Source organism: Tyto alba, unplaced genomic scaffold (assembly GCF_018691265.1).
Source record: "Tyto alba isolate M040663 unplaced genomic scaffold, T.alba_DEE_v4.0 Super-Scaffold_40, whole genome shotgun sequence".
Lineage (NCBI taxonomy): Eukaryota > Metazoa > Chordata > Aves > Strigiformes > Tytonidae > Tyto > Tyto alba.
The window spans coordinates 4,765,877-4,787,302 of record NW_024881316.1 but is presented as its reverse complement, the minus strand read 5'-3'; the positions used below and the strand labels follow the sequence as shown (position 1 = coordinate 4,787,302).

General features: G+C 42.7%; 1 protein-coding gene across 5 annotated transcripts in view; it reads left to right on the top strand.

The window, feature by feature from the left end:
* The first annotated feature begins 854 nt into the window (after positions 1 to 854).
* Positions 855 to 21,426, top strand: part of GRIK2 (glutamate ionotropic receptor kainate type subunit 2) — a 427,988-nt gene continuing 407,416 nt past the window's right edge. For 4 of the 5 annotated variants that reach the window (XM_042803252.1, XM_042803250.1, XM_042803251.1 and 1 more), the window contains exons 1-2: positions 855 to 970; positions 6,419 to 6,823. In XM_042803252.1, the coding sequence (XP_042659186.1) occupies positions 6,709 to 6,823 (115 nt within the window). In that variant the 5' untranslated portion in view covers positions 855 to 970; positions 6,419 to 6,708. Of the gene's footprint in view, positions 971 to 6,166; positions 6,824 to 21,426 lie in introns of those variants that run through there. The other variant, XM_033008456.2, reaches the window with a different exon arrangement.

The following is a 21,426-nucleotide window of genomic DNA, read 5'->3' as shown; positions in this document are numbered from 1 at the left end:
CGCAAGGGGGGGGGGGGGGTGGGAGGGGGTGGGGGGGCATATTTCACACCGCAGCTCATTAGGGAGGATTTGGCCCTATTATCAGAGCCCCCCTTCCCGCAGCGTTGCCGTTTAGGAGTGAGGCAGGCGAGGAGGGGGGGCAGAGCCGGTCGCGGCTCCCTCGGGGCCGCCCTCGCACGAGGTTTCTCCCTGGGTCCCCTTCTAGTCTGGGTGGGATGGGGAAGAAAAAAAAAGTGCCCGAGCTCTGCCCCCGCTAGTCCAGGAAAGGAGCGGGGACAGGCGGGCTTCAGCATGGGGAGGGGAGTCGAGATGCAGCCGAAGGCGCCCGCACTTTTTCTGGCGGGGCTGCGGTAGGGGCGCTCCGCTCACCCCCGCACCCACAGGGCAAAACGGGGACGGGCGGGGGTCGCTGAGCGCCCCTTTGGGTCCGGCCCCCCCCACCCCTTCCGTGTTTACGAAACGGGCTCACGGCCCCCCATGGAGGAGCTCGGACTTTTTAACGCCCTGAAAACTCGCCGCCCGGCGAGCTCGGGCCCCTCGGGCGGCGGCGGGGGGAGGAGAGGCGGGAGTGCTGCTGCTTCGGCGGCGGCCCGCGAAGCCCTGCGTGGGGTGGGGGGTGGGGGGGTGCAGCAGAGGGGGGCGGCGGCCAGAATTGGCGTTGCGGGGAGCCGGGAGCGGCGGCCGTGGAGAAAGCGGGTTTCTGCTTCTTTAAAGGGCGCTGTGCAGCGCTCTCGTTCTACCTCCTTCCTTCCCTCCCTCCATCCCTCCCTCCCTCCCTCCATCCCTCCCTCCCTCCATCCCTCCTCCCTCCCTTCCTCCCTCCCTCGGCCGCCTCTTGCCGCCACCGTCAGTGGTGCCCGGTCGCCGGCTGCACCGCAGCCCGGGCAGTCCCCGGCGTCCTGCCACCGCCCTTCCTCCCCCCCCCGCCTCCGCCTTCCTCTCCTCCCCGCTTCCCCGCCCGCAGCTCAAGGTAGGAGGCTGTCCCGGGGTCTCCGGCTGGCCCCCACGGCCGGAGGGGTCGCATGAAGTGAGGGGGCTGCGGGGCGGGGGGGTGGGGTGGGGGGAATGAGGCAGGGGAGGGGGGGTGGCGGGGGGATGCGCCGCCGCGCCGGGAGCCGCACACCGCGATGTCTCTTGGGCAGGTGTCTCCGGGCAAAAGCGGGCGCTGAGCTGGCGGACCCGAGCACTGCTGGGCTGGCCGGCTCCTGTCGCCCGGGTCTGTGTGTGTCCCCGTCCCGTCCCCCCCCCCCACCCCCCGTCGTGGGGCAGGCAAACCTGTCGCCTCCCTCTCTTCCTCCCCGCGTCGCTCCGCACCGTCAGAGCCGCCGCTGTCTCCACGCTGGAGGTGGAGGGATGGGAAGAGGGGGCGAGAGGCCAGGGCGACGCAGCCTCCCCCTCCTTCCCCCCCCCCCGGTGCCCCCCGCCCGGCTCCCGCGGTAGCCCGGGACTGCCCCCCACCCCCCCGCCAGCCGGAGCGCTCGCTGCTCCCGGGCCGGGGTCAGGGCGGCCGAGCAGGCAGCCTTGAGGAAGTGCCCCCCCCCAGCTCTCCCGGGGGGAGCGGAGGTGAGAAACGGTCTCTAACTTCGCTCGAGTTACGGGTGGACAACAATCTCTGCTTCCGTGAGGTCTCCTCCGGCCCCCGCCCTACGGCGCAGCCAGCTCCCCTTCTGGCTTGTCGGCAATCCTGTCATTTATTTCTGAACAAATTCAACATTCTTTGGGGGAGCATCCATCACTAACCCAGCCAGGGCGCTGACACTCTCTGTGTAAAGCAAGAGACATTCCTGCCTACGAAGTGGAGGCATGATTGCAAGAGCCGTGTGAGCACTGGAAAGAAATGAATACATTATAATGAAAGCCTCTCTTCACGTTTTCCTTAGAAACTTTTGGGGGAGTAGAGCATGGAAAACATTAAACATCCTCCTTCTCCTCCCCAAATCTTTCACAGCTTCCCCGACCCCAAAGCAAACTGAAAGGATGAAATGCTGATCTGTAGATAATGTCATAAATGTTTGCTCTTGCTACTTAAAACCTGCTGGGAAAGTGCATTGCTGTGATACTCAAAAGTGCCTGAACAAGTAAGTCTATGGCATACCCAGTTCGTTAATTAGAATACATGTCTTTCCACTAGCTAAAAATTAATTACCATCTTAAAATGTCATTTATCATCGGTGCAGCAGAAACTTGGTTGTAAATTTGGACTGAGCTAATAACAGACAGAAGAGAACCTATGGTTTTTATAGCTGGTGGGAGTGAAGTGCAAGTGGGCCGCAATGTGTTTTTAAATGATAATATCAACATTCATTTGAATACTTTGGCAAACGTTTAAAAAGGGAGGACTGTGTTACTGCTTTGTCAGCAAAGCTGCAACACTTGTTTCTAGAGATCTGGAGATGCTGGTCAGGTGTTGCGGTAAACTGTGGCTCTCCTCACACCACATTGCAACAGCAGGAGGACTGTGGTGGCATGTGAGTCTGAAGCGTTTGCAAGGATTTGCCGAACAATGTCCGAGAAACAAAGCTTTGTGGACTGTATGTTATACACATACTAAATTTTTATTAGCTGTTGTTGGGAGAGGACAAAATAGTAGATTAAGTGATATAGAAATCTTATCATCGGTTCTTAGAGACATAGCTATGACCTGAAAATGAAAGCCATTTCCTTTTTAAAGTAATATGGTAAAACTATACACCCCAGTAGGTGGCAGCTAGCTGGAACTGGGTTAACTTTTATTATGATAACAGCACATAAAAATCAGATCTGAAGGTAAAAGTGTCTGATATGATAAGGTAATTAGAATCACAGATCTCCCCTTTTCAAATGAAACATTATGTACATAAGATCACCTTTTATGCTTGACATATACCTAAAAAATTAGTAGGCTTTTATTACCCAGAAAAGATTTAAAGGCCTCAGATTGTCAGTTCTTCTTTCCCCGTCTATAGCTGGAATACTGTTTTTAATACCAGCTTCATTTGAGCACTGTCCTTGTATATTAAAGATGTGTTACCAGATGCAGATGTCTACATAGATGACCAAAATGTAAAACACATCAAAACATATATTCAAGGAATTGTAGATTTCCCAGTTGCTGATCACTGAAGTATGGAGGGTAGTTTCATAAAGACTTTAATCTGAAAAGAACTGTGTAGCAGTGGGGGCAAGCCCCAAAAACACAAGACCAGTTTCTCCAGTATAATATTTTATTAGGGCTTTCCAACCTTTGAACTGTATGTCTCACAGGGAAGGAAATACAAAAGGCATTAAGAACATTTATCTGCTTTCCTATTGAAATCATTCTGGAGGGTGGACAAAAGTATCTTTTTAAAAGTTATCCTTCCTTTTCCCTGCCTCCCCCGAAGGGGAAATGAAGCTAAAGTCCAATTAGCAGAAAAGGAGTCTAGGGCAGTGAAGCCTGAGGCATTAGTTAATTGTATAGTCCATAAGTGATCTTCAGTCACCAAATACTTAGTGAGTTCTAAACATCTGATGTCTTGCAAGATTCACTTTTTTTTTTGATAAGGAACTGATATTCCTGAGAAAATAATTCCGGATTAGCTACGATTTTCCTTCAAGGTGGGAGCTAAAGTTTGAAAGAGGGGGGCAGGAATGTTAACACAGGCCATCAGGCGATGTGTGATAGCAGGTAGGGAGGAGACCCGCACTCCTTCTGAACCCATAAAACGCCATAAAAAACAGCTGCCCAGCTAACATGATCGAGGGAATAAGACGTGTCTCTAAAGAAGCCGGTAACAGCCTCCCGTCTCCTTTCCGTGCTGTGAGATGCCTGGGAGGGGGGGCAGAAGGGGGCTGTGACCCCTGGGGCGGCGTGGGCGTGGGCGCGGGCGCGGCGTGGGGCCGGGAGCGCTCTCCGTGGTGCTGAAGGAGCCGCCGGGCGCTGTCCGCGGTGCTGAGGCCGCAGCCGGCGCCGGCGGGTGCTGGCGCCGGGGAAACGAAACTTGGCTGGAGACTCAGGCGTGAGACCCAGGGCTGCAGCGTGGGCTGCTGAACAGGTAACTGTGAAAGGAATTAATCGCAAGTTGGGCTATGGTTCCGGGTATAAACGCCTCGGTGAGTTAGGAGCTCTGTTGGGCTTAGATTACAGGTAGCTGTATTTTTTTTTTTTTTTTTTTTTTTTTTCAGAAGACATTAGAAAATCAGACTGATAACAGAGGAGTCACTTTGCCCAAAGTTTATCCCCTGTATAATGTGCTAATTCTAGCCATGAATATTATATATTTTCAAAACTGCTCGGGGAAAGCAAATTAAAATAGTAATAAATATCAGTCTAATAGTAAAAACTATCAGTTTAGCAGGAAGCTACATTTAAGCATTCACTCAAAAGTATCTGAAGAAGCCTAATGGCCTTTATCTCAGCAATACCGGGGGAAAAGGAAGGAGGCAAAGAACGTTCACAGTATTCACGTGGGTCGGTTTTATTTCTCCTTGGACTAAGATAAAATATGAACGAGTAGAAGAGAATAAGCGAAATAGAAAATACAAGAAAAAGCATCTCTCTGCATTTTTACTGGGGAGATATTCTAAGTGTGAACTGAAGGAGTCGCTAGATATCCTTGCTTTTAACACTAGGTGTTCTTTTTAAAGTGCTCCAATAGTCAAATCGTCTGATTGAATTCCCTGCTAGACTGCAGAACTAGCCATTCATGATACTTATTTCTGACACTGCAGTTATGCCTCCATCTTAAAGAAAAAAAAAAATCAATGATGTTTAATAATCCCCTCGCAGAATGTACATTTCTTTTCATCAGCGTTTTACAGTTTTTTAAGTAAATGCATGCAGAGGAAATCAGTAAGCCATAATGATAAAAAGTTACTGTGGATTGCTAACACTCTTAGGGATACAGAACACCAACATTACAGGTTATAATTTAAATGCTGGTGTTACTTATTTACATGTCTACAATACACAGATGTTATTTAAGAATAAACTGTAACTCACCTCTGTCATGCTCTACTTCTGATAGATTCCAGAGAGTGTTCTCATTAGGTTGGCATCATCAGTACTTATTTCTGTAAAGTCAGGTTTATTCTGTGTTAATCTGCATGTATCAGTGGGGGAAGTCTCTCAGTGATATTTTCTTTAGCAATAAAAGACAGGGAGGGAGATAAAGGAGACAAAAGATGTCTGTAGGCAGAATGTAGAATAAAATGAATTCATTTTCCTGGTGGGGAATCTAGGAATTATCTTTCAGCGTTTATAAAAAAGCTTAAGTAGGTTCAGCTAAAGCCTCGCTTAGATTGCAAAGTCTGACAGTCCTGGTTCAATGTATTTTAATGGATATAGTCACACAACTAATTGTATTTCCAGGGAAAATCTGAAGTAGTCCACAGAATGAGTTTATCTTCTTTGGAACACCTGGCCAAAAGACAAAACTCTGTGACTGCATTTGCAGATACAAACTCAGTATCCCATTATCAGACTGGGAAGTGCTATTGTTCTCACTGAGGACTGCAAAATGACAAACTACGTGGACCTCTCAGCACAGGGAGGAACGGCAATATTTCCATAACACTAGAGTGAAAGGAAAGCAGACTGCAAAATAAGACAGTGGGAGAATAAAGTGCAAAACAGAAACTAGTAAATCCCCAAGTTATGTCTTTTAAGCAACACTGCAATTTCAAGCAAGTTGAGAGAAACAGGTCTGTGCATTCAACAAGGCTGTTCTAGCGCTGCCGATTCCTGTTTACCTTGCAAGAGCAGGCTGGTGCTCCGTGGTCACTGGGTCCGGAGCAAGTTCCTAAGGACAGTCAGTATACAAGCCATTGCGCTTACCCTATTGCATTTACCTTATTTCATGCATTAATGTGAGTAACAGGTAATGAATATATACATATATATATATTTTTAGCCTAAACGTTACTCTGATGACCTGCATGACTTTATTGTCAGCTTTCTCTTTCACAACTCTAAAGCTAAGTGATTTCGACCCAGGCAGTCAGCTATTAAAATGCATGAATTGATTTTTTTTTTTTTTTTACACAACCGTTTCCCTTGTCCCCTATAGCCCCCTCCCCCTCCCCGCTACAGACCCTTATAGTTATTGTTCAGAACAACCGAAATACTAATAACAATTAGAAGCATGTAAATAAAACCGAGCTTTTTTTTTTTTTTTTTTTTTTTTTTTCTCCGACAACGCTAGGCGATCAGATCGGTTGCATAATAGAAATGGGGAAGGCTGTCTGGCAGGCAGCCTTAAGAAGAGAAGAGCTATCTCAATTTCTCTCACTTAATCTTGGCTTCGTGTCAGAAGCTGTGCAGCAGTGCAGTAGAATGGGAGCACGGCAAAAGCTTCGCCACTGAAACGGCTGGTGCTCATTGACTCTCGCTATGTGGCGATACCTCAGCGATTTCTCGAGCTGGATTACCTATTGATTTTCCTCCTTTCTTGCCTCCCAGGTTTACTCGGCTGGACATTGTGTGTGTTTGGATTTCTCAAGGATTCTCCCCCGACTAACATGGATGTCCCACCATTCCTTGCAGTTGAAGGTTGCTCCTTGGCGCAGTGAATGAAGAACATGCAGGGATTGCTAATAGGTTTGGGAAGCGTAGACTCTCTCCTCTCTCTGTGACCATGCCGTGATCGTGTCTGAGGGCCATCAGTTCACGTATCCTCATTCTCACCCTACCGGGAAACCTGACGGCTTAGAAGGGGGAAGTGAGGCAGCGCGTGTGTGCATAGAAACATCATGAAGATTATTTCCCCTATTCTAACTAATTCAGTCTTCAGATGCACCATTAGACTCCTTCTTTGCTTACTGTGGATTGGATACTCTCAAGGAACCACACATGTGTTAAGATTTGGTAAGATTTCCCGACACTTTTTTCATTGTGTGTTTAAGCCTGAATGCGATATGCGTAGGATTGGCTCAGAAGGGGCTGCTGGGGGAGAGCTGGGACGTGCTGCCGGAGTCAGGCACTGAAGTCCCTCTTTATTTTGCATCCGGAGGGATGAATTGCTGTGTGGTTTGTTTTGTTTTTCTTTTTTTTTTTTTTTTTTTTTTTTTTCTGTCGCTGCAGCTCATTGTAGCCGTAGTAACGGCACGATGATGATGATAATTATAATAACAATAGAGAGAAAAATGACTGGCAAACGCGTTTGCCTAAGGCGCTGCGCAGCTTGCGTGGCTTCCTCGTAATGTACCTTTTTGGTTTCCATAGTAGTGGAAAGCATGGCTAACACGGCACTTGATCAGTTAAAAATCTGCCAAGTAGTTGTTAAGTTGCGGCCGCCCGTCCCTGGTCCACCCGAGCCGATCCCGTGGGCGCGACGCTGTGATTTGAGCCCTTTGGAGTGATTTTCCTCGGAGCGTCTGCCTAGTGGCATGCCACTTCACCACTTCAGTGGCATTTAGGGTTAGAGAAGAGGTGATTTATGGCTTGAGCGGTGGTCGTGAAAGAGCCTTTGCGACGCGTTTCAAAACCGCAGCTTTTCTATGCGAGGAAAGTTGTAGGAGTTCTCTCGCCACCGCCCCCCTCCCCCCCCCCAAACAGGGAAAAAAAAAAAAAAAAAAAGGAGAAAAGTCGTAGATTAGACTGAGATTTCAGGGAAAGTAGAACGGTTTTACAGTTGAAAGACTATCCCAGCTGGACCACGAAAATCCCGTTAACAGCTCTGCCCGGGTACGCGCGCGTATGTCCGTGTGTACAGTCAAGCGAGGGCGAAATCGCAGCCCGCTGCATTCCCTACAGAAGTTTCGCAGTAAGGAAGGGCAGGACGGAGACGCAAATTAACCGCAGGTCCGGGGGGGGGGGGGGGCGGGATGCTGCGCAGCCCCGGGGGGGGGGGGGTCGTCCTGCGGGGCCAGCCACCGCGGGAGCTCCGCGCCCTCCTGCGCCCCGCGGAGCAGCCGCGGCGGAGGAGCCGGGCCCGAAGCGACTTTCCCAGCCGAGCGGCATCCCCCCCTCGCCCACCGACAGCGCGGCTGGAGGGAGGGAAGAAAGGAGGGAGGGAGGGAGGGAGGGAGGGAGGGAGAGAGGGAGGGAGGGAGAGAGGGAGGGAGGGAGGGAGAGAGGGAGGGAGGGAGGGAGCGCGGATCTTCCGCGCTCGCGCGGGCCGCTACAAACTGTAGCTCCCTCTGTTTCTGTGGGGCGCTGAAAACTCTCGCGTTCGCCTGGGAGCAGCGCCTTGGTTTGTATCTAATTTTGTTTAAATTCCAATTCCCGCCCCCCCCCCCGCCCCGCACACACTTTTATGTGGAGGGGAAGGTGAGTAATGATTAAAAAGTCACCAGGCTGCTACCGATCTCGTGTGCTGAATTCCTAGTAGTACTTATTTTCTGCTTCCATCTGGTCTAAAGGTGGTGCTTAAGGCACGTTGCTCTTAGCAACCGTCTTCAGGACGGCTTGTTTCTTTGGACATGGCTAAACGGGTCGGCATATCATTGCGGGTTTTCTTTTGCGTTCAGTTTGATCCATAATCATGGCCGTGAAATTAGTGCTAGGGCTGCCTGTAACCTGGCACTGTCCAGCTGTCTGTCCTTCCACGAAGCGGGATTTATAACCGGTGCCGGGGGTCGGTCTCTAGGAGTCTGAATTACTTTCAGGGGTAGCTATGTAAACAAACGTCATCCTGGCTACTCCATTAGGAAGAGGTGTAGATTAGCATTCTCCTTTAGATTAGCGTTCTCTCTGAATTGTTAGTCCAGTGTAGCTGTAGTCCCGGAGAGCAGCGTTTCGGTAACGAGTAGATTAATAAATGATCCCGAGATTGAAGGGTGCTGCAGCGGGACACGGGTACGCCCGCATGCGTTTTTCCCAGGCTAGCTGCCCTCCCCAGCTGCCTCCTGGGCACACAGTCCCTTATCGGGGTTGTGCTCACTCCATATTTTTTGTAGCAGCGAAGTAAGGGTCCGCTTCTGACTCGCCACATGCTTTTTCTCGTCTTTCAAAAGAATGGTCGGGGCCCATCTCTGGGGCTTAGAAGTAGGGAGGGAGCGGCTGGTTAGTTTATTTCAGTACGGAAAAATGTTAGACGTAAGAGTGAACGTGGGAGACTTTTGCCCTGCTCGGCCGGGCCTGTTGCACATCTCCGTTTTAGGGAGTCTGGATTTAGCCTAGTCCGGGTGCGGAGTGAGTCTGTCCCTGACCGTGAGAGGACTCCCGCGCCTTCCTCGGAGGCTGACACCCCTGCCTCTGCGTGGGGCATGGCGAGGAGAAGGGAGGGAGCTGTGGGAAAGCTTTGCTTATTTCTGAGAGGGGAATCCCCGCCGCCCGCTCCGGCTTCCCGTGCTATCTGTCCCTTCGGGATGTCCTTGCGACCAGGAGGACGGGATGCCGGTGTCTTCCCGTGGAGTCCTTCCCGAGGAGAAGCGAGAGCTGAGGAGATTCCCTCCAGAAGGCATCCTGCCAGCCCCCGCTCTTCTTCCTCAGCCAGCAGCGCTATGGCAACAGTGGAGAGCTCGAAGCCTGCCAGAGCCCCAGCCCCCTCATTCCTCCTGTGCAAATCAACCACCATGGATTCGCATTGTCCTTCCCACGGCTCCTCTCACTGTTGGGACTAGCCAGCGTGTCCTTCCTCTCTTCCGAGCACTGAAGCTACCTTTTAGCAACCCCAGAGGGAAGCCGAGCCGCCTGGGTTATCTGGCAAATGGAGGGGGGGGGTGGGGGGGGGGTGGGGTGGGGGTTATTTTGGCCTTCGCTTTATGGAGCAGACACGGGGAGAGGCCGGTGGGATGGCACAATTCCCGCCCAGCGACAGTCACTCGGGCACCTGGACTCCCGCCCGCTCCTGCTGCTGCTGGAGCAGGGCAACGGGGTCTTCGGGCACCACACCAGGAGCCCTGCCTAAATGACACCTTGCTTCCTAGGGCATGTGGCCCAGCTCCCTCCCTTGCCCTTTCTGAACAGCTTCCCGCAAGCAAGCCTAGGAAACTCGGAGGGGGGGAGGCTTGTGCCCCCGGCACTCGAGGGTTTCAAACCGGAACAGTCCGAAACCATTGCTGCAGATAAAAGGACAGGTCCCAGCTTGACGAGGGAGAAAAGCAGCAGCCTAGTATTTGTCTCTCCGCTGTGCTAAGTGTGATGGAAATCTTTTCCTTATCGCTTGGCACTGTGCGAAATCCAAAATACGTGAACCGCCGGCAGATCCATTCCGTTATCGGGAATCACGTTTCGTAGTTTGCCCACTCACTGCTCCTGTGTAAGAGCAGCCTCAGGGCAGGGGATCCCCGGTAACACCCAGTATCTCGGCGGGTCCGCAGCCCGGGACTGGCCTCGGCCCCCCCCTCACCATCTCTCCGCAGGCCCCCTCGCTCCTGCCTTTAGCTCCCTGGGGGCACCCCAGCACTTTGCCCTTTAAGGTTGAATTAACAAGCCATTAAAAGCTGCTAACCATCGGTAACTGCTCACCCGTGTTCCCAGAAATCAGCCCCTTCTATTGCTTAAAGCAGTAAGAGCCTGGGCTGTTAAAACACCCCTCTTTTCTTACCTATTCCCCCACGGGGCGTCAATGTTAGCTCTTTGAAACCTGGAGCACTCTAAAATACCCTCCTTTATTTACATTGCCCTTTTCGGGCCTTGTCCCTGCTTCTGTGAGCAATTCGTCTTTCCTTCAGCAAAGGTTTGAAGAGGCACCAGTGGCTGCAAGGTGAAAGTGGTTTGGCCATTGCGCTTTCTCATTCTCTCTCAGGTAATTCGTGAAAGTGTAATGTAAAAGTCTCGGGTAACTCGTGGAAGTGCGCTGAAAGACTAAAGACCTCCCCCGCAGGGGGCCCACTGGCCTAGTAAGTGTTTCCTCAATTTGTGAGTAATTTTGTTTTCTTCAGCACGTTTGAAAAGAAGGGTAAAGAAAAGTAGAGGCCGATGTCTGTACTCTCGGCTTTTTGTTGTTTTGGAGTTGCTTGAATTCAAGCACGTGAGGAAGGGAGCTGAATGTTGTGGGTTACAATGAACTATAAGGGAAGGGGGGGGTGGGGGTGGTCAGGGTGTCTTCTTCCATCTTAAAACCGAAAGAAAACCAAGAGAGAGGTGGGAACACTTTTCAGGGAACGAAGGGAAAGTTTTGAACTCTTACTAGAAATATTTCCTACTAGTGACTTTTTTTTTTTTTTTCTTTTATAAAAAAACCCCACACCAAACTCTTACAAAGCCTAGCACTTTCCCCGTGCCCTCCATAAAATAATAAAAATAATAATAGCAAAACAAAGTTGCATACGATCATGTCATCATTGGGCTAAACTAAAACCAACTTAATTTCTCAGGTCCACTGTGCCAACCCAGAGAGTGGAATTACTATTTGCTGGAGTCTTTCTCTGTGAAGATTTAGCATGGGTTTCACCTGACATGCTGCTTATCTGAGCTCCTTTGTCTCAAACGGATTGAGTTTATCTCCATATAATTGTTCTTAAGAGACTGAGCCTGGCAAAACCAGAGAAGAGGCTGGCGCGTCACATCCCCTGCTTGTGCAGTTGCTAGCAGGTGTCGAACCACATGTTTCTGGGGTTCAGGGGACCATTTTAACATAGTAGCATTTAAAACCATCAGAGTCATGGAAGAGCAGTGAGAGCTAGCTCTCTGCAAAAGAGTATGAGACGAGAGTTCAAGCGAAAAATGGCTGGTGGGCAATCATGTAGAGTTTTCCTAGACTGGACCTGTATTTGTTGTCCTGGATATGCACTTTCTTTCCTTTGGATTTTGCACTGACACCCTTTCAGTGCAAGGAGGTGACCTTTCTGCTTGTATTTAAGAGAGAAACGAAAAAATGTTTGTATCTGGTTTTAGTGGGGAAGGCAGTCTACCTTCAGACTAAGAGCACAATGAAAACCTGCAAAATAAACGCTTGTTGTGGCAGCCCCCAGCGTTTCGTTGTTTGATAATTCCAGTATTTAAAGCCAATGGAAATTCTACTGCTGAGGACAGTAAGCTTTCAATATGTGTTAACATCCTTACGGAGAGGAGTTAAAAGTCAGTCTTATAAACAACAACAGAAATCTTTGAAAGAAGAGTAAGGTTAAGAGCCTCGGGAAGGCAGCAAGGAGGTGAGAAGCATTGTTATTGACTGGTCTAGATTAAACAGCGCAGAGGAAGATTTCAATTTGATAACGTCACAGCCCTTCCTGTTTTTCTTTGCTGCCTCTGCTGACAATTTTGTAAGGTAATTAAATTGGCTGATTGAAGTCACAGTGGTCATGGGGCGATAAAGACCGTTTGGATTTAATGGAATTTAGAAACAACGGTGCACTGCACACAACTCCTACAGAACGAGAATTTTAATGCCTCATCCAGGGTGCTGACTACATAGAATATCCTGGACGAGTTTAATTGAAAGGGCAAAGCAGATTAGCTGTACACAGTCTTTATTGCACTAGATAGGGGAATTAAAATTATCCTTTTAAAAGACTCATTATTGCATTATCAAGATTTAATGTAGGTTAAGAACGCTTTCATCCTTGTGGGCTTTCTGGAATATCCCCAGATCCTTTCACCCAGTGTTTGGGATGCCAGTAGCCTTGTAAAATGATTTGCACACAGTTGTCCAGTCGATTGGATGTTGAGAAGTATAACTCGCTTCCTACTGACTGGTACTTGTCTCTTGAAGTGATGCAAAGTTCAAGTAATAGCTCCCATTTCAATGTGGTTGTCCAATGAAATGGTTTCTGTCACCAGAGATAAGAAACCAGAGAAAAAGAGATTCTTCTAAACTCCAATATTAGAGTTTGTTTGCTTTTTTTTTTTTTTTTTAAACACAAGAGAAAATCCCTTTGATTTAGAAAAAAACCAAACCAAATATTTTGTAGTCATTACAAATCATAGCAAGTCTTTTTTCCCATCCTTAATATATTTACCTTGTCTGTTTCTGAGTTTTAACCTTCATCCTCTTTAATCTCTTCCAGAGGGACAATTACTAGAAGTTCTGTCAATAATGCAAAGGAGAAACTAGGTGTCTTATTTCCATACTCCTCAATCTGCAAGGCAAATTAATGTTTCCTGAATAATCTTTTTATAATGTTATGCTGTAATGTATATTGGAAGATTAGATTAAACAATAAGATAACATAATGTCATTATGCAGTCACATCTGAATTGGAATATGGAGAACCAAAGACCACTGTCGTATTAATACTTATAATTTTGTGATTCCCCTCCCCTGAGTCTTTTGGCTCCTTTATTATACGGTAGCAATTGTTTTAGGTTTATATAGTGCCTTCACTTTAAACAGCCAAATCTTTCAGTAATGCAGAGTATAGAACAAACATGTAATGATCATTATTCCAATTATTGGAGCTCAGCCAACTCTGAATAAACTAGATGGTATTGTAATACTATGTAAAACACTAAACAGAAGCTCAAAAAAATGTATTCTTGATTTCATTAAAAGTAAGTATTAACAAATTAAAACCACAAAGCTTTATTTTCCTTTGGGCAAAAATTAGAAGTGACCCATGGATGCAGTGCTCAAGACTGGTCTTGCATTTCATACAAAGGTACATGTGGATCAAAAATTTGCAAGTGATTTGAATCAGCTTGAATTCAGATTTCCTTGAACATTATTCCTGTGTAGTCTGTCCAAAATGCTGTTGAAATACAGTAACTTATCTAGGAATGTGGTCAATAGCTTTGTATGATGTATCTTTCAAATGAAATACATGTTTTTAGATGATATATTTTTGAAGTGTTTTCATTTCCAGGTGTTTCTGTCTGGGGTATAGAAAAAGCAGGTTCCCTGCCAGTATTGTGACTGGTGTCTACAGTAGGGGTAGTTTAAATCACAGATGCACTGAAGTGTAGAAAGATAATTCACTCATGTGTCTTACAGAATTTCATCTTTATATTCGGGGAAATACATTCATTTATATTAGCTGAATACCTATTTTATTATATTTGTGTTTCCATTCCCAAACTAATTTTTTCAAGTAAATGGTTACTGGAATTTAGAAGTCAGTTGAACTAGGAATATTGAAAAAGTCTGTCAATACTTCAGCCTAAACAACACAACACACCCCCTGCCCCCCCTGATTGTTAGAGTCATTAATTCTTGTATTAGGCTCTGTAACACTCTTGACAGAAGAACAATCCAGGGAGAGCTTACTTACTATGCTGTCAGGAACTGTTGTTCAGGAGACTTGCTGAGTTTTTAAATTCAATGTATGATAGCTTTTTTCTCTTCCTTTCTTCTATCTTAATATTTTACTGGATGCCTCTGATACTTCCTAATTATATAAACACTCTGTCTGATTTCAATGTGTGTAGCTAAATGTTAAAGTACTAAATGATCCATACTGTATTTTTACAGATGAATGGGAAAAGTAATGTTGTTTTATGGGTAGGCAAAGTAACTTTGAAATAAAAGATTTTTTTTATTTTTAATTTTTGCACCTTCATTCATTTAATTCCTTTTCCCACTTCTTCTTTTTCCTTTTTTTTTTTTTTTTTTTTTTTCCTAACAGCTGAAATGAGAAATGATTACTTATGTCTCCAAAAGAAGAATGTATATTTGAATGTTATTTTTCTGGTCCTTTTTGGAAAACCTTTGCTTTTCTAACTTTCTGGGAAACTTGAAGCATGAACAATTTAAAAATATGAAAGGCCTCATCTCTGTCTAGCAATTAAACTTCTAGTCCAAGCAAAGTCTTAGGCCTCCTCTGCAGTATTTAGAGAGTGGAGGTGGAAGGATTAGACAAAGTCGGTTTAGGCAAAAGTTAGGCTAGATAAACTGTGCCTTACATGGCATCAGCAATATGGAGGAAGTGAAAGTGGATTGAGTAGAGATTTTTGCTTTCTCCCCAGGCTTTGAGGTTTATTACCACATACTGAACTTAATTTCTCAGGTGGGAATTTAAAAGGGAAAGATAAATGTGTTAATGACTCAAGAGCTTGTTCTTGGTATTAAAATACAAAAAATGCTGAAACAGAAACTGCTCACTCATTCTGATAAATAGTCACCAGCAAATGAGTGTTTTCACAATAAGTAATTATAACCAGTCCTGTAAATAAGGACTTGTTTGTGAATATATGTGTTTAACTGATTACCTACTCTACAGAAGTTTATTGCGTAAAGTTTATCGAGATTGCTTCAAAAGATGCAGAACTACTTCAGCTTTGGAAGAGTGTGTGATCTTCACATTTAGTTCTTTCTGTATCTCCAGTAAAATATTTCAAATTAAGTGTCACGTTTCTCTGAATATAAAAAGTGATTACTTTAAAGTGCTTTTGTCATAAGGTAACTGATACTGAATTTAAAACACTTTTATTAAAATGTTCATTCATGTGCATATACACACTTAGTGAGTAATAATCTGGGTAAATTTATTAAGTATTACTTTATGATTGACCTTGCCATCCATTTGGGCTTTTGTCCTCCTCCAGGAGCTAAATATATGCCAGCTATTTCAATCAGCTCAGGAGATAAACATATATGAGCTGTATCAATCAGCTCATATTTATGCTGTTATTTAAAAGTTGCACAATCAGGACATGACTTATCGAATATTCCATAATCAAAATAATTACACTAGTAAGCATGAAACATTTACAAGAAAATCTGAGTCTTGTAACTTACAATGGCCAAGTTTATGACTTTCATTTTTTTTTTTTTTTTTTTTTTAGCATGTAAATAAATATTTGAAGTCCTGCCTCAACAGTTCACACTGTAAAACCTTGAAGAAAGCAGTTTCTTTACTTGGAGACCAATCAAATCTTCTATTCCTACCTACATTTTCAGTCGGTCCTCAATTGTCTATCAACACCAACTACCTAGATTGTCAGAGAAATACAGTCCTTGACAGTTTAGCACTAAGTTGATTTATATTAGTGTGTTTTTATTTTTACACTGCGGATTATATGAAATCTGTGTGTACTTCATAACGTTTCTTATATGTAGTTATTCACAACTACAATTTATGGATCAAATATTGAAATGAGATAACTTATAGTATGCTTTAGATCTGATCCTCCTCTAACTTTCTGTACAGGTTGGTGGTTTATGTTAGTACAAAATAAAATAAGAATCAAAGCAGTAAATTGTAAGATGCTGTTTAGAAAAAGAATGCATTAGAAGTTTCTAATACTACAACTAAGTAATTATGTTAACCTCCATGGAAATTTGTCTGTGTATCCTAGGTATAGTCATTGCTTGGATGAGTTGGTGCTAGAGTATTCTTTTTAAGACGTGTGATTAAGTCCATAGCAACATTGAATAACAGAGTGCTCCTCCAGTCAAGCCATCTGTGCTCATTGATGGTAGCTAAGGATTTCATTCCAGAATCTGTCTTTCCTTAAATTTTTTTCCCAATTATCTTTTAAAATCACACTACAATTTTTTACACTTAAATTTGTTCACTTATTGACATTAGCAATATTTAGCAATGTACTATAAAACAAATTCAACATGATAGAGAATAATTTCAACTTTTTTATTTTTTTTTACGATGGAAAGGATAGTCTCATTGATTAAAGATACTGCAGTTCAGTAGTAACAATGCAGCTTGTTTCACTGATCAAACACTGCAACACAATCAGAAATGTTTTGCTATGTAGAATTATATATGAATAACAGTAAAGAACATGAAGATTACATATTCTGTAAGACAAAAGTATTTTCTAAAGCAATAACTTCATTGTTATTCTGCAACATTTATCCTACAAGGCAGGAAATCTTTAGAAGAAATTCCATGTTACTTATTCATTAAGGAATTAGATAAAAAGGTACATTAGGGAAATTAAAATTATACAGAGTAGTCTAAATCAGGGGGATTAATTTTCTTTTAAAATGTTTGATCACAGTAAATTTTGGTTTTATATTTGTTAACAGGAAAATGTATGTTCACATTTTATGCATTTCAATAACCAAAATTTGTTCAAAAATAATCATACAGAACTTTTAAGAAATTGTCAGCATGAATTTGAGTATTACATTAAAATTCATTATTCTTGTTTCATATTGTGCTGCTTATGAAAGACCAATATCAGGATTAAACCTTAGGGAATCTAATTGGTAACATTATTGCTTATCTGATTTTTACTGTTCAACAATGTTTACAGTTTTCACGGCTTACTATATTTAGAACTTTTTTTTTTTTTTAATTCAAATTTAAGAGGACACTAAACCAGATACCTTTACCAGTTAATAATTATGCATTAAAAAAAATAAGTTTATATATTCTTGCTTAAAAAATGTAACCTTTCTGGTGTTATATGGCACCCATATATTTTTCTTTCTAGTCCATATAGCAATAAGGTTTCGGTATTTCACTCCCTGAAGCTAGTATTTGAAAAGATTACTGTGCAAAATGGAAATGTAAGGCCAGTGACTGGTCATAGCTAATTTGATGGCAAATGTGAAATTCTTCCCTTTAAAAGAAGATATATTAAGTACTGAGGGAGTGTGTCTTGCTGATTTTTAACAACTGTGCCTTTGAGTCAGTCCATTTTCAGAACAGTGTGGTTTTGTTTTTTTGTTTTATTTTTTTTGGCTAACAGTTTTTTGGTGCTTGCCTTCATACCTTAAGATGCTGGTGTATTTTAGACACTGAATTATTTAGATGTGCTCCCAGATATCCCTGACTACACTATTCTCTTCAATTGTTTGAAGGGAAAAAAAAAAAAAGTTGATAGGCAGGATGGAGGTGGTTTGAGAATAATAATGCAGATGAATTAAAGGCCATCAGTGATGAACAAAGAATACAGAAAGGAACTGAGAGGGGTTAATGAAAAAAAACCAGAACAAACTAAAAAAACAAAACCAAAAAAAACCCCCACCTTTGTTTGTCTGCTAAGAATATAAAACTGTGCAAATAGTAAGATTTGCATTTCAGTTCAGTCAAAGCCAAACATAAATATGATACTTGTCGAAATGATCCAATAATACAAAAAAGAAGGTATAGCTTTATTTTTGTAAGCTAAGAATTTCCTCAGTTAAATCCATTTGTTTGTTATTGGATATTGAATATAATGTTTACATAAAGAACAGAAACATAGGTAAATAATCTATATATTACCAGATTTGATCTTTTCCTTAGCCTTGAAGGAAACACACGGGGTCAGTTCAGGGGAAGTGGTAAGCCCTGTGCATGCCTCATCTGTAAGCAGCTGAGGGAAGAAAATGGAAATTTGTGAAAGATACATGTGACTTCTTTTCAGTACTGCTATATGTATTTGTCTGGATGTCCTTGAGAAGGAAAGACTATAAAATATGGCTGTTATTAAGGCTTATCTATTCAGATCTCAGCAGACTCTATCATTCACGACATTCAATATGCCTGCAGAAACTTACTGTGACTGTGATACAGTTAAGAAAAATGTGTGGAAAAGTGCATTAAATCAGATTTCCTAATGTCTTTTCAAACCTACCTAAACAATGAAAAATCACATTTAAAGATCAAATCAACATTAACTAGTCACAACATCTTCAGTGTTACCCATTTGTGACCTTTTGTGTCAACACTGGAGTTTTAAAATTTAGCTATGCGTTCGTATCATTCTGTGATCATTAGCATTCATTAAACATTGAATTTGTTGGAACTTAAAGTAAAGCTATCCCATATTATCATATAAACAGTGTGGGCTACTTTTCAGAGCATTTTCCACTCTTTTCATTCATGGGAAGATGCTTGAGTTGGATAAAAGTATAGTATCTAACTGTCTCGTGGGCACAGGAGCTCTGTTCACATTGATTTCCTTTACTCTTCTGACTGTCTTTTTCTAGTTTATAAGAAAGATGCAACACATGTTTTTGTAAGCCCTTTTTTCCCCTGTTACTACAGACGATTCAAAAAAATCCTTTCTACTTTGGGGTTGTACTATGTACTGCCTTCTTACTCATCAGAACACATCTGATGGTTATAAAAATTAAAAGTTCTTTGCCATCTGCTCCACTCTGGTTATATACATACAACAGTAAATAGCAATATTTTCACTATTCATATTAACAATAGATTACTGGACTTTTGATGATAAGTTCCTTTATTACTCATCTTTTTTTTTTTTTGGACGTCATTTCAGAGTGACACAGTATGTTTGTGACTTGAGCAAAGGAACTGGGCAGCAACAGTCTTACAAGTAAAGCCCTGTGTGCACATACATGCATACATTTTCCTGGTATGATAGCCCAAATGGAAAAATAAAAAATAAAATAAAAAAAAAAGTTGGGACCAAGTCTCCTTTGCTGGAGTTGTCTTTAACATAAACCAGGAGAATTGCCTGAGGGTGCAGCAGGGGTCTTTGATGGAAGGGCTCATAAGGACTATCCATCTGCTTCCTGACAAGTAGCGTGAGCATGGTATAGCAAAGAGTTGTGAAGGTGGCAGAATTTGTTCTCACATGGTGTGATCTTCATGAATATTTTCCAAGTGGTCATGAAAACACAAAATTTTCAAGAAACAAGCTATGAAATCCAGCAACAAACTCACAAAGTCAAGCTTACTCATGACTGAAAAAAGAGAACACTTCAGAATTTGCTACCCTAAGAAAGAAAAATTAAATTCTGTGAATGAAGCTATGGATATATGTGTGCTCTTATGCATTCAACACCCGCCCCCCTCCCCCGACTGCTAAAAATGTGGAAATGGTACTTGTTAACACGTCAACTCAATTTGTCATGGAGCAATATTCTCAGTGTAAGGGAGATCTTCACTTAGAGAGTGGATCTGCCTCTGTGCAAGTACCATAGCAACTTACTTTCACTACTGTTTTAAGAGGAGGTAATTATGCCAATCTTACTGGGTGCGACTAGTAGTACCATAAATCAGTAGATCATATCCAAGTAAATTAATGTTACAGTTTAATTTCTTCTTAGCTGGGTAGCCTAAAATGACAGCACTGCAACAAACCTTTAGGTAGATTTTCCAGGCCTCCATTGTAAGAAGCTGTGATATTCCAAGGATCAGCATATAGTTATTTGCTGAGTAATTAGGGGAACTATTGAGGAGACAGAATAGTCTTCACTACTTCCGTATCTGATTAGGCACAATTTCCACAAAAGCTTACCCACATGGATAATTTCACAAATATGGTTAATAAGTGGAAAGCCAGAAGGGATTTTATTTCCATGAATTGTCCTGTTGAACAATGATTTTAAAACCCAAGAAGTTGAAGGAAGTGACTAAATACTAGTTTATGTTTTAGAGTTCATTTAGCTCTGAGGCTGAAGTAATCCTTAGAAGCTCAGTTTTTCTGCTTTGGTAAAATATAAACCCACTGAAAACAAGAAAATATTAGCTTTTTTGTCACCCTAAAGATAGTAGGGTTGTTTATGCTAAGCAAATTGGGAGGAAAAATGGAAGGGGCCTGTCTAGGTGTTAATGAAATATTTTGTAGTTGGTGGAGATTATTGTGCTGTTATACAAAAGGATTTTCTACCTGGGCTGGCAATAGACATGAGTATACTCAGATTTTCAGATGCCTTATGAGGTCTGAAATGCCCTATCCTACGTGCAATATTGTATATTTGCAGTGATATTGAGCTGAAAGTACGGAGGATTACAGTGCTTTTGCTTTATAAAATATCTTTAGTTCATGTTTTGTAATTAGTTCTTTCTCTCTTTTTTTTTTTTTTTTTTTTTTTTAATATTATTTGGAAATTAGTTACCTTTCAACAGAATTTCAGATTTCTGAGAAACTCATTGAGGTTGATTACATCACAGGCAAGAGTTTTTGAAATCAAAGGTTATTTCAAAAATAGGACTAATACTTAAACAACTATGAAAAGTACTAGTTTTTGTTTTTTTTTTTCTTTTTTTTTAATAGGATTATCTTTCTTGCAGTATATATATTATCCTTTTATAAAATAATCTTTCTTTCAGTAGCAACCAAATATTTTACTTTTTTTTTTTTGGTCTTATGCAAACACTGTGGTCAGTCATAAAAAAAAAAGTGAGACAAAACTTTCCAGAGGTACTCAAGCTCCATTTAAAAATTATTTTGAATGACTGTGTTGCAAATGTCTGAAATAATGGTGCTTCAGGCATAACTAGAACTTCCCATGGCGGCATCAGTGTCTTTTCCTTGAACTGGGTTTATGTGATTCAAGACGTACATTTTACTTTTCTCTTTATTAGAATTAATGGAGATGTAATCATATCTTTCATAACAAGAAATTTTATTGAGAATTTCAAAATGCAAATAACAGTTGGTAAGACTCTTTTAGAGTAAGTTTAAGCATCGTCTTTTAATATAACACATTCCTAGGAAAGGAACTTATAACAATTTAAATTTATTGTTATTTGAAGATACTCTCTAGAAATCTAGAAAATGAAAAACAGGATGTAGGCTAACAAATGATTATTCACTTACTAAATAAAAATATTATAATTGATATGTTTTCAGTTAAGTTGTTTAAAACAATGAAAGGAAGTATGAATAATAAAGAAGAAAATTATGTAATTCATTGCCAGGGAGTGTTCTGGTTTGTACCCCCTCAGCAATTACATACATTTAAGGAGGAAAGGTCTCCACTGGACATTACTGCTACT